The sequence below is a fragment of the Odocoileus virginianus genome, chromosome 5 (genome assembly GCF_023699985.2).
Source record: "Odocoileus virginianus isolate 20LAN1187 ecotype Illinois chromosome 5, Ovbor_1.2, whole genome shotgun sequence".
In the NCBI taxonomy this organism is placed as follows: Eukaryota; Metazoa; Chordata; class Mammalia; order Artiodactyla; family Cervidae; genus Odocoileus; species Odocoileus virginianus.
The window spans coordinates 77,875,643-77,891,327 of record NC_069678.1 but is presented as its reverse complement, the minus strand read 5'-3'; the positions used below and the strand labels follow the sequence as shown (position 1 = coordinate 77,891,327).

Below are 15,685 nucleotides of genomic sequence, written 5' to 3'. Positions count from 1 at the left end.
AAGTGGTGCTGCAACAATTAAATATCCATATGCCAAAAGAAAAATGAACTTAAGGCCCTTGCCTCATGCCATATATAAAACATTAATTCAAAATGGATCATGGATTTAAATGTAACTGAAAATTATGAAAAATTTAGAAGAAGACAGAGGAGAAAATTTCTGTGGCCTTCAGATAGGCAGCTTTTAGATAAGACTCCCAAAACATGATCCATAAGAGAAGAAATAAGTTGGACTTCAAAAGTTAACAACTTCTATCCCTCAAAGGACATGGTTAAGAAAATGAGTGAAAAGATAAGGTATGGATTAAGGGGAATATTGATAAAGCATGTATCTGACAAAGGAATTATATTCACAACACATGAAGAACTCTCACAACTCATTGTAAGAACAGAAACCAATTTTTCTAAAAATGGATAGAAAATGTAAATAACATTCCATCAGAGAAGACATATAAAGGCCAAACAAGCACATAAGATAATCATCATAAGTAGTTACCAGGGCAACACAAATTAAAACCACAAAGAGACACAACTACATTCCCACTAAAACGGCTATACTGAAAAATATAGGTAATTCCAATTGTCAGAAAGCACATGGAGAAACTAAACCATCTCTCCGACATTATTAGCAGGACTGCAAAATGGCACTACTAACTTGGAATACCTTGTGACAGTTTTGGGTTTCTGTTTTAAGTTGCATGTGGACTTGTATGACCCAATGATTCAATTCCTAGAAATCTACCCAAGAGAAAAGTGATCACATGTCCATTCAAAGATATGCATATGAATGTTCACAATAAAATTATTCATTTTAGCCCCAAAGGAAACAATCCAAACGTCCATTAACCAGAGAATAGATAGACAAATTTTGTTATACTTTTTCAATAGAATATTATTCAGCACTAAAAATGAACTACTGATAGATGCTACAACATGGATGAACCAAACTTCAAAAATCTAATGCTACATAAAAGGAGCTGAATTCAAAGGACAACTAAATAATGTATTATTCTATTTACAGGAAATATTCAGAAATGGCAAATTCATAGTGTCAGAGAGCAGATAAATAGTTTCCTGTGGATGGGAGCAGAAGTGAGGATTTACAAAAGAAATTTCGGGGTTGATGGAAACATTCTAAAATTAGACTGTAGTGATAGCTGTAAAACTCTATAGATTCACTAAAAATCATAGAATTGTACCCTTACAGTGTGTTAATGTTATAGTATGTAAATTGTACCTCAACAGAAGTGTTAAAACATGAGAAAATAAAGATTTTTCCTATGATGTGCTTAACTTAAATGTCAGATTGTGGATTTGGTGCATGCACAAAGCAATTTTTTTGGTGTGGTTAGAAAAGGCCACTGGTGAGTAACAAAATAAAATGCCATTTTGGATGATCTGTTGTTGTTTAGTCACTAAGTTGTGTCCAACTCTTTGTGATCCCATGGACTGTGGCCCGCTAGGCCCCTCCGTCCATGAGATTTCCCAGGCAAGAATACTGGAGAGGGTTGCCATTTCCTTCTCCAGGGGCTCTTTCTAACCCAGGGATTGAACCCATGCAACCTGCACTGGCGGATGGATTCTTTGCCACTGAGCCACCAAGGAAGCCCTCTGAATGATACAATTAGTAGCAATAGCAGCCATGCCCATGGTGATTAATAGTTTCAGCACTAGAAATTCAAAATCTTGCTTCCTTCATGCGCTTTCTAAGAATTATCTGTTGACATATTTAGCTTTCTACTTGTAATTATCCTCCCTCCAAATTGGAATAAGAATTAACTAATTATAGTGGTGTCTTCAGACACGAGCCGTATCAAACGCCCTAGTAACCAAGAATTGTCCTGCCTACAAACTACACCAGAAAGCCTTGAAGTCTGGAATCTGCTTCGAGACCCAATTCAGTGGGACTGAACCAAGCCACAGAGATTCCCTAATCTAGTTTAGCCAGCAGTGGCACACCCTGCACTTCCACTAACTTTACTTTCTTAAGATGTATCTTCGGACAAACTACAATCACTTTCTCAAAATCTGCTATGGGTTTCAGTAGGTACAATGTGAAAAGCAGCAGTGAGTCCATCGAAGTGTCGGGGTATGGCATCAGAAGCCATGGGTTTAATGTTGGCCTAGTCACGAAGTAGTCATTTAGCTTTAGCCAAGTAACTTATCCAGTTAGCCTTAGGCTATTTTTCCAAAACTGATATAATCCTGCCTACCCCACAAAACTGTTGCAAAAAGCAAGTAAGATAGTGTACATAAAGTGCCTGACCCAGTGTCTGTGTGTTGAATCTGAATAAAGGATACAGCCATAATTCCTTAATTTGATAATCAAAGTTTACCAGAGCTTGGTCCCAATCTTCCTCTCTATCCTTATCTTCCATATCTATAGGACTACTAATTTTCAGCTAGAAACACAGTCACCCAGGATGAAGACTTGATTTCTCATCCATCCTTTAGTTAAGTGTGGATATGAGTTCTATTGAATGGGATAAACATGAAAGTGCCAAGAACTGCATCTTCTCCCTTCTCCCCATACTTTCTTCATCATGCCTCCTGGAACATGGAAATGCTTGTAGAATTTCCACATTTGACAATGAGATTGAGAGGCACATTCTAGGGAGAGCAGCAGAAAGCTGAAAGAATTTGACTCCAATAGTTTTCAGGAGCAGAGCCACACCATCAGCTCTGGATTTCCTGCATCTAGACTTGTATATGGAAGAGATATAAACTTCTACCTTGTTTAAAGTGCTGTTGTTTTAGATACTCATTTTTTGTATTTGTTATTGAAAGCTTAACTTATCCTATTATTCCTCCTATCAGCTTTCTGATGCTCTTGGCTCTTCACATTGTCTCTAGACATATCTTCATTCATTCATTCAGTAATTTACCACATAGTCATTCAATGTGCACCTGGATTCTGCCTGGCATAAATCTAAGAGGGTGCTGGAATGGACATTGGAATGGAATGAACCAAATGAAGTGTGAGTCGCTCAGTGGCATCTGACTCTTTGCAACCCCATGGCCTGTAGCCTGCCAGGCTCCTCTGTCCATGGGATTCTCCAGACAAGAATACTGGAGTGGGTAGCCATTCTCTTCTCCAGGGGCTCTTCCCAACTTAGGGATTGAACCTGGGTCTCCTGCATTGTAGGCAGATACTTTACCATCTGAGCCACCAGGGAAGCCTGAAACAAATAGATCCTGCCCTTAAAAGTCACAGTATTGAATGAAACTCTCTTGCTCTTAATTTACATGATAAGTTATATGTGTGCCAAACATTCATCTCAGGATTTCTCCAACAGTCCCATCTCAAATAATCTCACGATTTCCAGTAATACATTGTTGATCAGACCATATGTACCTAATATGTTCTATTTGGCTCTCTACAACCACTCTCTGCCTTTCTTCACCGTTTTCTTTGTTCAGGAAGACTTTGTCTGTATGGATTACTTCAGTGGTCTCTTGCCCTCTAATTTCCAATTGGGCTGGTCAATAGGAACCCCTGGCAGAAGATCAGAGGGAAGTAAAAAAAAAATGAGTTCTCTGTATTTATTTTTCTCAGCTCCTTCCCTGTGGGGTCATCTCAGGCTAACTTTGTTCCTCAACTGAAGGTCACTGTTCCACTCAAGGTTGCCCACTGCATGACTTTCTACTATTGGGTTCTGGTTACCATTCCCTCCCTTCAGTTCCTTTGTGCTGTTACTAGCCCCAGGGAACTGCACTATACCCCATGGTTTCTGTACGCAGTGCCCACACCTTGTAAATAGCCCATTTATTAAGCTCTTCTCAAATTATCCTAATGTGAAGCTGCCATCTGTTTCCTGCTAGCAGGCTGACTGATACACCATGTGTCCCAGTTCTCAGTTCAAAAGATATAGGCACCAAATATACATGGCACCCAACAGAAGCACTGTTAGGAAGAGGGTTAGAGTAGAGGGAAGATATTCTTTATTAGCAACTGAAGGAAGTACTGATGACCATGGGAAACAAAGTTTATGCCTCTGATATGAAGAGTACTTTTATATCTTTTTGGAACACTTTGAGGGTGGGCAGAGGAAAAAGAAGAGGAAAAGAGAATAGGAAGCTGTGGCAGGAAGAACAATGCACCCCCTTTGCCCAAATGCCCAAGTTTTAATCCTTGGAAACTGTGAACATGCTACCTCACAGGACAAAGGGGGCTTTACAGCTGTGATTTAAAGATCTTGCTGATACCTTGATTTTAGCCCGGAGAGGCCAACTTCAGACTTCTCCTGAACTGTAAGATAATATATTTATGTTGTTTTAAGCCACCAAGTCCATGCAATTTGTTATGTCAGCAATAGGAAACTAATATAGAATGTAAGACCAAAATCTCCAGACCTAGAGAACTAAACCTGGGAAGGGGGAAGGGCTGGGGACCTAATGAGTGACAGAGATGAACACACTATGGACAGCAAAACCATACTGCACACCACCTGCTAATCTGTATTGCAGGCAAATTGAATTCACTAAAAAGCAAATTTACTCTTCATCTCATAAGCTTAGACTCATAAATGCTTTCACACCTTTTGCAATACCTAGTAGAAACCTTCTTTTTTCCCTCGGACTTTTTGGGGATTCTCCAGAACGTCTGTATTTTGTTAGAGAAGATTTATCAGCCTCATTCAGAAGGACATACATCTGCTTTATCCTATTCTATGACTTACTTGTAGTCAAAGTATCAAAATATTACACACAAAAAACTATGATTTTTAAAAGTTCCAGAGCATATAGTCTACGAAGCACCAATATCTATTATTTGCATTCTATAAAAACTTCTACTAAGCTCTCCCCCAAACCACCTATTCCCCAGTGGACCTTACCACGCTCTGACCCAGCTGCTCACGGAAGAAGTAATCCATGTTTCTCTTTTGCAGGCTGTCAAGGTAATGCTGAAAGCGAGTGTATGTATAAGGGTAGCAGTAAGCAAATTGGTAAGTATCTTCTTCTCGGTCAAAACAAAATGCAAAAGACATCACATAATTCTTCCTATGGTCTGGGCAGCGGTAGTAGTAGACATTCTTGGGTGGCAGTCTTTGCCTGAAAGATATAAAGAAATTTGGGCATATCAGACAGTCATTCAAGCTTCAAATTGCAATCAACGGGAATAAATGCCCAAGAGTAAAACTGTAACATCAAGAATCCTAGGTGGTGGCTAAGAATAACAGTGTATACCAACCTCTGGTCAAACAGAATCTGGGGACTTCCCTGGTGGCTCAGTGGTAAAGAATTCACCTGCCAATGCAGGAGACATGGGTTCAATTCCTGTTCCAGGAAGATCCCGCGTGCCACGGAGCAGCTAAGCCCATGAACCACAACTATTGACCCTGTGCCCTAGAGCCCAGGAGCCACAGCTACTGAAGTCCACGTGTCTAGAACCTGTATTCCACAACAAGAGAAGCCACAGCAATGAGAAGCTGCACACCACAACTAGAGAAAAACCTGTGCAGCAACAAAAACCCAGCACAGCCAAAAATGATTAACTAATTATTGTAAAAAAGACTGGAATCTGGCAGTATTTGGTTCAAATTCCAACCCTACCCTTATTAACTGTGTAGACAATTTGAAGTCAAAAGCAAGCACATTTTATTCACCATTTATTCCTATTTTGAGCACCCGTTAAACACCCAGACATTGTGCTAGATTATTGGTGTACAACGGTAAACAAGATAGGACAGATATTTGTCCTCATGGAGCATATATCCTGGTGGGGAAGCAGTCAACAAAATATTTTAAATAAATATATAATATAGTTACAGACTCTAAACGTGCGTTGAGGGGAAATAGTGAGATGTTAAAGTCACATAAATAGGAAAGGCCTACTTTCCCAGGGAAGTCAGGCTTTGGTATTATAACACTATTTTGAACCTTTCAAAATAAGTTAAAGCACACTGTGAATATTTGAGGGAGAGAAAAAGAATATTCAACATTTCTTTAAATTACTACTATTGTTTATTATTTTTCTACAGAGCATTCCATGAGACTAATTTTACAAAGAAGCACTTTGGGAAATACGGTTTTAAAATGCACTGTGTAAGCAATTCTGCTAAGTTAACATGTTCATCCTTCAATAAGCAACACTAAAACGCATACATGAGAAAAGGCAAAATGTTCCAGTCATAATTCCCATAAAGTCTTAACATTCACTCACTTCACAGGCTCACTGCACTCCCTCAATTGTATGGTATCCAAATGATTCGCTATTTCCCTGCAAAGAATGTCTCTTAAAATCCTATTAATCCTACAAAGCCCATATTAAGCTGTGCCTTTTCCATGACCATCCACTGATAATTCAAGGTCTCCTTGTTGTTGTTCATTCGCTAAGTGGTGTCTTACTCTTTGTGACCCCTTGGATTGTAGCACACCAGGCTTCGCTATCCTTCAGTATCTCCTAGAGTTTGTTCAAACTCACGTCTGTCAAGTAGATGATGCCATGCAACCTTCTCATCCTCTGTTGCCCCCTTCTCCTCCTGCCCTCAATCTTTTCCAGCATCAGGGTCTTTTCCAAAGAGCTCCAAAGCATTCTAACATCCTAGCAATTTGTTATATAACCTTGTTTCTACCTTGTGTCTCTCTGAGGCTGCCTCAGTGGTCAGGAAGGGAGGTCAGGCTATGGACTTTCTATGGAAGAGCAAACATTATATGGCACTGATGCTGTCCATATTTTGGCTTATACTGTTTGCCTATATCCAGGCTGTTATGAATCCCACACAAACATTAAGTGGAAAACATGAAATGGGAACATTAAAAGATTACATGTAAATCCATGGCAGATTCATGTCAATGTATGGCAAAAACCACTACAATATTGTAAAGTAATTGGCCTCCAACTAATAAAAATAAATGGAAAAAAAAAAGAAAAAAAAGATTACCGTTAATTGAAGAAAAAACTCAGGCCTCTCAAGTTAATGAATTTAGCATTTTTCTATGTATAGAAAGACGAGAGTTTGGACTTATTGAAACAGTTCCTTTGATATACACTTTAACTATCTAGGGCCAGTATCCTGTTTTTTCTTCCATCCTGAATCCCTAAGGGTGCACAATTGGGGGTGACTGCTCTGCTTGATGGCTTGGTGTCTGAACATCCTTGTTTACTGATGTGGCAGGTTTCATCCACACTAAGTTGTTATTCCACTTAGAAGATGTGGTCATGGAGGGTCATAAAAGTTAAGGAGCTTACTTACCTATGCACTCAAGCTAGTAAATCACAAATCTGGGATTCAAAACTTTTTCTGTCTGATTCCAAGTCAGTACCTGTAACAATCAATTGCAGGTACTGTAACACTCAAGTTCACTTTGCTACATTCAATAAGCCAGGAAATTTGGAAAACTCAGCAGTGGCCACAGGACTGAAAAAGGTCAGTTTTCATTCCAATCCCAAAGAAAGGAAATGCCAAAGAATGTTCAAACTACTGCACAATTGCACTCATCTCACATGCTAGTAAAGTAATGCTCAAAATTCTCTAAGTGAGGGTTCAACAGTATGTGAACCGAGAAATTCCAGATTTTCAAGCTGGATTTAGAAAAGGCAGAGGAGTCAGAGATCATATTGCCAACATCCGTTGAATCACACAAAAAGCAAGAGAATTCCAGAAAAACATCTACTTCTGCTTCATTGACTACACTAAAGCCTTTAACTGTGTGGATCACAACAAATTGGAAAATTCTTCAAGAGATGGAAATACAATCTAACCTGCCTCCTGAGAAATCTGTATGCAGGCCAAGAAGCAACAGTTAAAACCAGACATAGAATGATGAACTAGTTCCAAATTGGGAAAGGAGTACATCAAGGCTATATACTGTCACCTTGCTTATTTAACTTATATACAGAGTACCCCATGAGAAATGCTGGACTGGATGAAGCACAAAGCTGGAATCAAGATTGCCAGGAGAAATATCAGTAACCTCAGATATGCAGATGACACTACCCTTATGGCAGAAAGAGAAGAGGAACTAAAGAGTTTCTTGATGAAGGTGAAAGTGGAGAGTCAAAAAGCTGGCTTAAAACTCAACATTCAAAAATTGAAGATGATGGCATCAGGTCCCATCACTTTGCAGCAAATAGATGGGGAAACAATGGAAACAGTGAGAGACTTTATTTTCTTGGGCTTCAAAATCACTGCAGATATTGACTACAGCCATGAGATTAAAAGACTCTTGCTCCTTGGAAGAAAAGCTATGACCAACCTAGACAGCGTATTAAAAAGCAGAGACATTACTTTGCCAGTAAAGGTCCGTATAGTCAAAGCTATGGTTTTTCCAGTAGTCATGTATGGATATGAGAGTTGGACTATAAAGAAAGCTGAGCACTGAAGAACTGATGCTTTTGAACTGTGGTGTTGGAGAAGACTCTGGAGAGTCCCTTGGACAGCTAGGAGATCCAACCAGTCAATCCTAAAGGAAATCAGTCCTGAATGTTCATTGGAAGACTGATGCTGAATCTGAAGTTTAATACTTTGGCCACCTTATGCGAAGAACTGACTCATTGGAAAATATGCTGATGCTGGGAAAGACTGAAGGCAGGAGGAGAAGGGGATGACAGAGGATGAGATGGTTGGATGGCATCACTGGCTCGATGGACATGAGTTTGAGCAAGTTCTGGGAGTTGTTAATGGACAGGGAAGCCTGGCGTGCTGAAGTCCTTGGGGTTGCAAATAGTCAGACATGACTGAGCAACTGAACTGAACTGAACTGGTCCTGTAACACTTCTCCAGAGTCCCTCTTGATAAATTATGGGCTTCTGGCATTCTAGATGTGAGTATGTGCTAAAACAAGTGAAAGGCTGGGACTGCAAAGAATTCACCATGGTTGAAGTACAAAGAATAGGAAGGGAAATCATGAAAAATGTGTCTGAAGAGGAAGACAGAAGTCAGATTAGAAATGGATGACAGTCGTCCCTCCATATCTGTGGGGTCTGCATCTGAAGATACAAAGGGATGACTTCGTATGAAGGGACAGGTTAAATGTTATCCTGAGGCCACAGGGTATCTTTAAGTCAGCAAAAGAACTAAAGTTCCATGATTATGCCAGTCAAAGGGATAGGTGAGAGCCATCAGATGAAGGACAAGGCGTAGCTGTGCAGGTATAGAAAATATGACAATTTTGACTACTAGATAAATGTGGCTGATATGACAGACCATGGAGTCAAAGATGGGTAGGATTCCAAAAGTGATGAGGAGGACAAGATGTAGAGAGAACAGTTTAAGCAATAAAGGAAAGGGCTTCTCACATAGAAGCCCATGGTAGTATCAGAGGTTGTCTAAAGGTGTGCTTAGGGTCACCAATAGAGGCCGTGTGGCTCCTACCCCTAAAACTAGGAAGAATAAACATTTCAGTAACAACAATGGCTAGATAGCATCACTGACTCAGTGGAAGTGAATCTGCACAAACTTCAGGAGATAGTGTAGGACAGAGGAGCCTGGAGTGCTGCAGTCCATGGGGTAGCAAAGAGTTGGACATAACTTAGTGACTAAACAACAATCTCCCTGTGATACTAGTGGAGCTTAGGGGCAAACCCATGAAGCACTCCTCCTTTCTAACCCGATTTTTACCCTCAACACTCCTATATTAAAATTTTGGACTTATTAGTGATGAAATAGAGATGGAATGGCCTGGAAGGAAAATGGGGAGTGAGAAGTCCCCTCCTGATCTTTGTGCATATGTAAAGTAGGAGAACAAGCAGTTCTTGGGAAGCCACAGGGGGAAATAATGGCCTCCAGGATAGTCAGGTCTTGGTTCTTTGTTTTATTCAGCAAACATTTGTTAAGCATCGCGTACCAAAGATGAGAGGCAATGGAAGCAGTGGATTAAAGGACCAGGGATCCAAGGGAGATGATTAACCTGGAAGCTGAGTTTCATAGAAAAAAGCAACAAGTAGAATGTTTTGGATAGAAGAGGGATCAGTGGAAAACCAAGATTAGAGGGAGAACAGACCAGAGTAGGGATAAGGGTATAAGAAGAAGGGGTGATGGTCTACATTTGTGATGTGACTGAACATGCAGAAATGTGAGGCTGGTGGAGTAGGTGAGCCCCAGGGTTCCAGATTTGTATTCAGGGAGACTACCAGTGAACACGGCTTTGAGGTCTCCAGCCAATGGTCTGTGACACCCACTTCAGACCCTGACTCAGAGATCTGACACTGAGGGTGCTGGAGCACAATCACTTCATACACAAATGATTCCTACAGTCACAAGCCCCTCAGTTTATGATGCTGATGTTTGCACGTTTTGATTTACTAGTATATCTAATCAAGATCCATTCTTTTTTTTTTAATTTTTTTTTCCCATTTATTTTTATTAGTTGGAGGCTAATTACTTTACATCATTACAGTAGTTTTTGTCATACATTGAAATGAATTAGCCATGGATTTACATGTATTCCCCATCCCAGTCCCCCCTCCCACTCAAGATCCATTTTTTAAACCAATCACCTCAGTTTTTTTCCTCTTCTAGCCAAGTTTAGCAACTTGACTCTGAGAGTCTGCTGTCTCCACCACGTTTGATCATGTGCTATCAGGAGAATTCATCTAATGTCTGCAGCTGCCTCAGCTCCTCTCCTGAGTATGTCAGAAGCCTAACCTGATTTGCAGACAAAGTGAAGGTAATGGACCCTGGGTTGATCATTCAAGACAGCTGAGACACTGCTCAGGGATTAGATGTTCCAGACTTTTCTAAGGATTCTAACAAAAATCTGTTTGAGAAGGATTCAGCAGGCCAAATTCAAGAGGATGCAAAGTAACACAAAAAATAAAGGAAAAAAAGAACGGGATTATGTAGAAGAAATGTGTCTTATTTGGAATGTACTTCTGGTTTTTCTCTTATTTTGCTCATTACATTTTCACTGTGTCTCAGGCATGGTGTTAAATTATTTATTTACATTATCATTGAATCCTCTTAACACCCTATGAACTAGGGGCTATTAACGTCCCCTTTACACAGACAAGAAAATCCAAAGCTCAGAGAAGTTAAAAAAAAAAAAAAATTCCTGAGGTTGCAACAGGAATTGTTGGCAAGCAACAGCCTGTGTTAGACACAGGCTAGTGTGACTCCAAAGTCTGTGCTCATTGTCTCTATGGGAGCTTGCCACCAACTCATAGCCTTATCTTCTGCTTCCAGAAAAACCCTATCTGTAGTACTCTCACCAATATTCTTGCAAAAAACCCTTCAAATAACCTCCTATCCTCAAAAGGCTCCCCAATATTTCCCTGTTAGTCCAGTATCATCAACCATTTATCCCTTCTTGAACCCTATGTTTTATTCATACTGAACTACTCACAGCTCCCTAACATAATTTTGTGCCATACTTCCAATACCTCTGTGTCTTTGTGTTTGATATTTCCTGCACTCGGACTGCTTCCCCTGCCAGATATCTTACGTACTTCATAAACTCATACTCACAGATGTGGCATGTGGTAGACTGTCATAAAGCTTTAAATATTTTTTAAATTAACTAATTAATGAACAAAAGAAGGTATAAATAATGCTTATCATTTAACATATCTCCTCTCTGAACTGTTCTCTGATTATTCATTCCTTATTAATTTTTTTGTAGTTTGACATATGATAGTAATATTAAAATAGTTTTGTCACTTGATTTGTCCCTTAACAAAAAGCAACAAAAGTGAATGGAGATTTCTTCAAAGACAAGGTAGGCTTCTTGAAGACAGGAATGTCTTCCTCTTTTCCTCTTTTTCACTAGAAATGGTACAGAGAAGTTTCAAATGTTACTTGCTTATTTTAAAAAGCACTGGCAAAAGGGAAAGAAAATTCATATCCACAGATAAAAAGTAAGCATCATGGGGAGGTAGATTTTAGCTCAATATAAAGTAGAGACTCTTGAACATTCCCCTGAAAGGAAAGTAGAAAGGTCTATGTTACAGGGGAGTACAAAAATGGGAAACTTTAAAGGATCTCATGAAAAAGTTCCTCTACTTGATATTAAGTTAGACAAGGCAGATTTCTGACTCCACTTAACACAGAGAGTATGAGATATCAATGGAAGCAATATAACAATAATTATCACTGAACATGTGCTAGGCAATTCTGGGAATATCAACATATATTAATTCCTTTAATCTTTACAATAGCCCTTTGAAGTTATTCCTATTATCACAAATTATATGATAAAAATTAAGGTAGGGTCAAGAATACTCCTTAAGAGAAAGAGATTGTAAATGGCTCCTTGTTGTTGTTCAGTTGCTAACTCATGTCTGATTCTTTGTGACACTATGGACTGCAGAACGCCAAGCTCCTCTGACCTCCACTATCTCCCGGAGTTTACTCAAATTCATGTCCATTGAGTCATGATAGGCGATGCTATCCAATCATCTCATCCTCGGCAGCCCCCTTCTCCTTTAACTTTCGATCTTTCCCAACATCAGGATCTTTTCCAGTGAGTCAGCTCTTTGCATCAGGTTGCCAAAGTACTGGAGCTTCAGCTTCAGCATCAGTTCTTCCAATGAATATTCAGGGTTGATTTCCTTTAGGACTGACTAGCTGGATCTCCTTGCAGTCCAAGGAACCCTCAAGTGTCTTCTCCTGCACCACAATTCAAAAGCATCAATTCTTCAGTGCTCACCCTTTTTTATGATCCAACTCTCACATCTATATATGACTATTGGAAAAAAACATGAGTCCATAGAAGAATCCAGAAAGAGTCTAAACCTGATATTGCCAGAGAGGCAGGTTGACCCCAAGTCCTGTGGTGTGTGCTCTCAGGACTCAGACACTAAAGGATGATCCAGTTCTGGAAACAAGTCATCAACCTGGGCCCATCCTGATGATTAAAGAGACTCTCCACATATGAGAGGGGGGCTATAACTAATAGCCTCAGATTCAGTTGTGCATTCTCATGTGGACGAGTGAGCACACACACACAAACACACCTGCGTGTTTATGCTGAACACATTCACAATCACACTATGTACACTTCTCCTCTATAGCCTCTATTTCATTACATCAACTTGAATATATGCCTTTCTCTACCATAGGATTGAGTTCTCACTGAGGGCCGGAATCATACATTCACCGGATTCTGGAGGACCTACACAAAACCTTGAATAGAGGAGATGCTTCAAAATGCTCATGAATTGGATAAATGAGTGAACTTTATTTTATTTTATTTTTTTGTCCTGCAGGATAAATGAGTGAACTTTAAACATATTAGACTAAATAATTTCAGCCACACGAGGGTATGTATATTGTGCTCTTTCCATGTGAAACTGAGTCATTTCTTGAGTACATTCCATTTCAGAAACCTCCATGCCATTTTAAATACTATTCTGTCTTTCTCACACTTTTCTATAGATTTCATCCCTATGAAGAGAAGTAAGGCCCAGGTCAAATGACATTTCCTCTTTGAAGTCTTTGTCAACAACTTTAGTAATAACTAATTGCTCTAAATACTAACTACAGAAACTCCTGTGCTTCTGATTCACTTAAAAATCCATAGCACTTAACACAATGTTTGACCCTGAAGAGGAGCTCAAAGCATGCTTGTCGAATGAATGAGTGGATTTATGGCTCACTAAATGGATGAATGAATGAACGATTCCTTCATACTTACCATTCTCTCTGCCTTCTTGCCAAACCATTAGCCAAATTACCAATGCATTGTTCTGGAGGTCATCAGAGCACAGAGGAAAAGGAGAAAACCCAGAACCTGAAGGGCTCTGCTGGCTCGTTCCCCACTTCTCCTCAAAATCCGTGAATGACTTTTGGAGAGCAGCCTCTCTGACCAGCGTGAGATGGTACCTCATTGTGGTTTTGATTTGCATTTCTCTGATAATGAGTGATGTTGAGCATCTTTTCATGTGTTTGTTAGCCATCTGTATGTCTTCTTTGGACAAATGTCTGTTTAGTTCTCTGGCCCATTTTTTGATTGGGTCATTTATTTTTCTGGAATTGAGCTGCAGGAGCTGCTTGCATATTTTTGAGGTTAATTCTTTGTCAGTTGCTTCATTTGTTATTATTTTCTCCCATTCTGAAGGCTGTCTTTTTACCTTGCTTATAGTTTCCTTCGTTGTGCAAAAGCTTTTAAGTTTAATTAGGTCACATTTGTTTATTTTTGCATTTATTTCCATTACTCTGGGAGGTGGGTCATAAAGAATTCTGCTGTGATTTATGTCAGAGAGTATTTTGCCTATGTTTTCCTCTAGGAGTTTTACGGTTTCTGGTCAAAACCACTACAATATTGTAAAGTAATTAGCCTCCAGTTAAAACAAATAAATTAATTAAGAAAAAAACCCTGAAAGACAGTAGCCCTAACTTTTCTTCTGATTGAGCAGCAAATATGGATGTAGTTACATGGATTTCAACCCCAGGGTCTTCTCTGGTAGCAGACAGAAACTTTTTCTTTAAATTAGTAGAAAGGAAAATAATAAAGAATCAGTCTCTTTGGGCTGTATATCCTAAAGGAGGTATACAAAACAAAATCATTCAGATACCACCAAGGGGAATAACATACACAAAGTACCTCCTATATGCCAACAGTGAGCTACCTGTTTGATGTACACTATTGCCTGACTAATAAACACATATTCTTTCCAAGGCTGTGAAATTCATCCAATTGCAGTTACAGGAAAGTCTCTTGGTCCCCCTTCTTTATCTCCCAGAGGCAGGAAGCAAACTAGCATTCAGTTTCCCAGGCATATTTGAAATTAAAGAAAAATTTCATGTTTCCCTGGTGGCTCAGATGCTAAAGAATCTGCCTGCAGTGCAGGAGACTTGGGCTTGATCCCTGGGTTGGGAAAATCCCCTGGAGAAGAGAATGGCTACCAACTCCAGTATTCTGGCTTAAATAATTCCATGGGCAGAGGAACCTGGCAGGCAAGTCCATAGGGTCGCAAAGAGTTGGACATGAGTGAGTGACTTTCACTTTACTCCCTTCATGAGGGCAGCTGAATCTCTGGTTTGTCATCCATGAAAACACATGGCCTTTAGTCTTCATTTGGCTGGAACAATCCAGACCACCACCTGGCTTGAACAAGTTGGCCCCTTCTTTCCTCAGGCATCTGGCACAGTCAGGCACCAGCACGGCTGCCCACATTATAAATACACTCTTCCCAGGTGGAGAGGACCTGCTCCTAATTCCAATCCTACCTTCCCCCAAATAATTATAATAGTGCTCCTGTCACCAGCTTATCTATTCTTATCTTTCTCTGCACTTTGTCACAGCTAATCTCTTGATGAGTCACAAGGAGGGGGAGAAAGAGAGAATGAGGGGGCACTCAGATACAGACAACACATTTATACAGCCTGTGTCTAATCAGATTACTCTCTTATCAGGGGTTGATGGGCACTAGTGGTGGGAGGAGAGAGACAGAGCTACATATTGCCATCTGAGTTTTTGATAACAAGAAGACACTGCTAGATTCTTGAATTAACCTTTTTGTCCTACACTCTATTGTTTATTTTTCAGAGTTTATTTTATGTGTAGGATTTTTTTTTTTTTTTTGGTCTGTGCCTTCTGCAGAAGGACACCCACACACTGTGGCAGCAGCTGCTTCTATTAATTCCAAGCCATTAAAAAAATTAAAATTAAACCCAATTACTTTGGTTGGTTTAGAGCTGGGGAATAGCTGAGACTGATTATTCCCCCTGGTCATGGACAGCAACAATATTCCTACCTACATGTGGCTGCTGGCAGATTGCTAATATAGTCAGATGCTCCAAGGA

General features: G+C 39.8%; 1 protein-coding gene across 4 annotated transcripts in view; it reads right to left on the bottom strand.

Annotated features, from left to right (window-relative positions):
- Nucleotides 1-15,685, bottom strand: part of AGBL4 (AGBL carboxypeptidase 4) — a 1,425,416-nt gene that overhangs the window by 547,468 nt on the left and 862,263 nt on the right. For all 4 annotated transcript variants that reach the window (XM_070468194.1, XM_070468193.1, XM_070468191.1 and 1 more), the window contains one exon: nt 4,835-5,051. In XM_070468194.1, the coding sequence (XP_070324295.1) occupies nt 4,835-5,051 (217 nt within the window). The remainder of the gene's footprint in view (nt 1-4,834; nt 5,052-15,685) is intronic.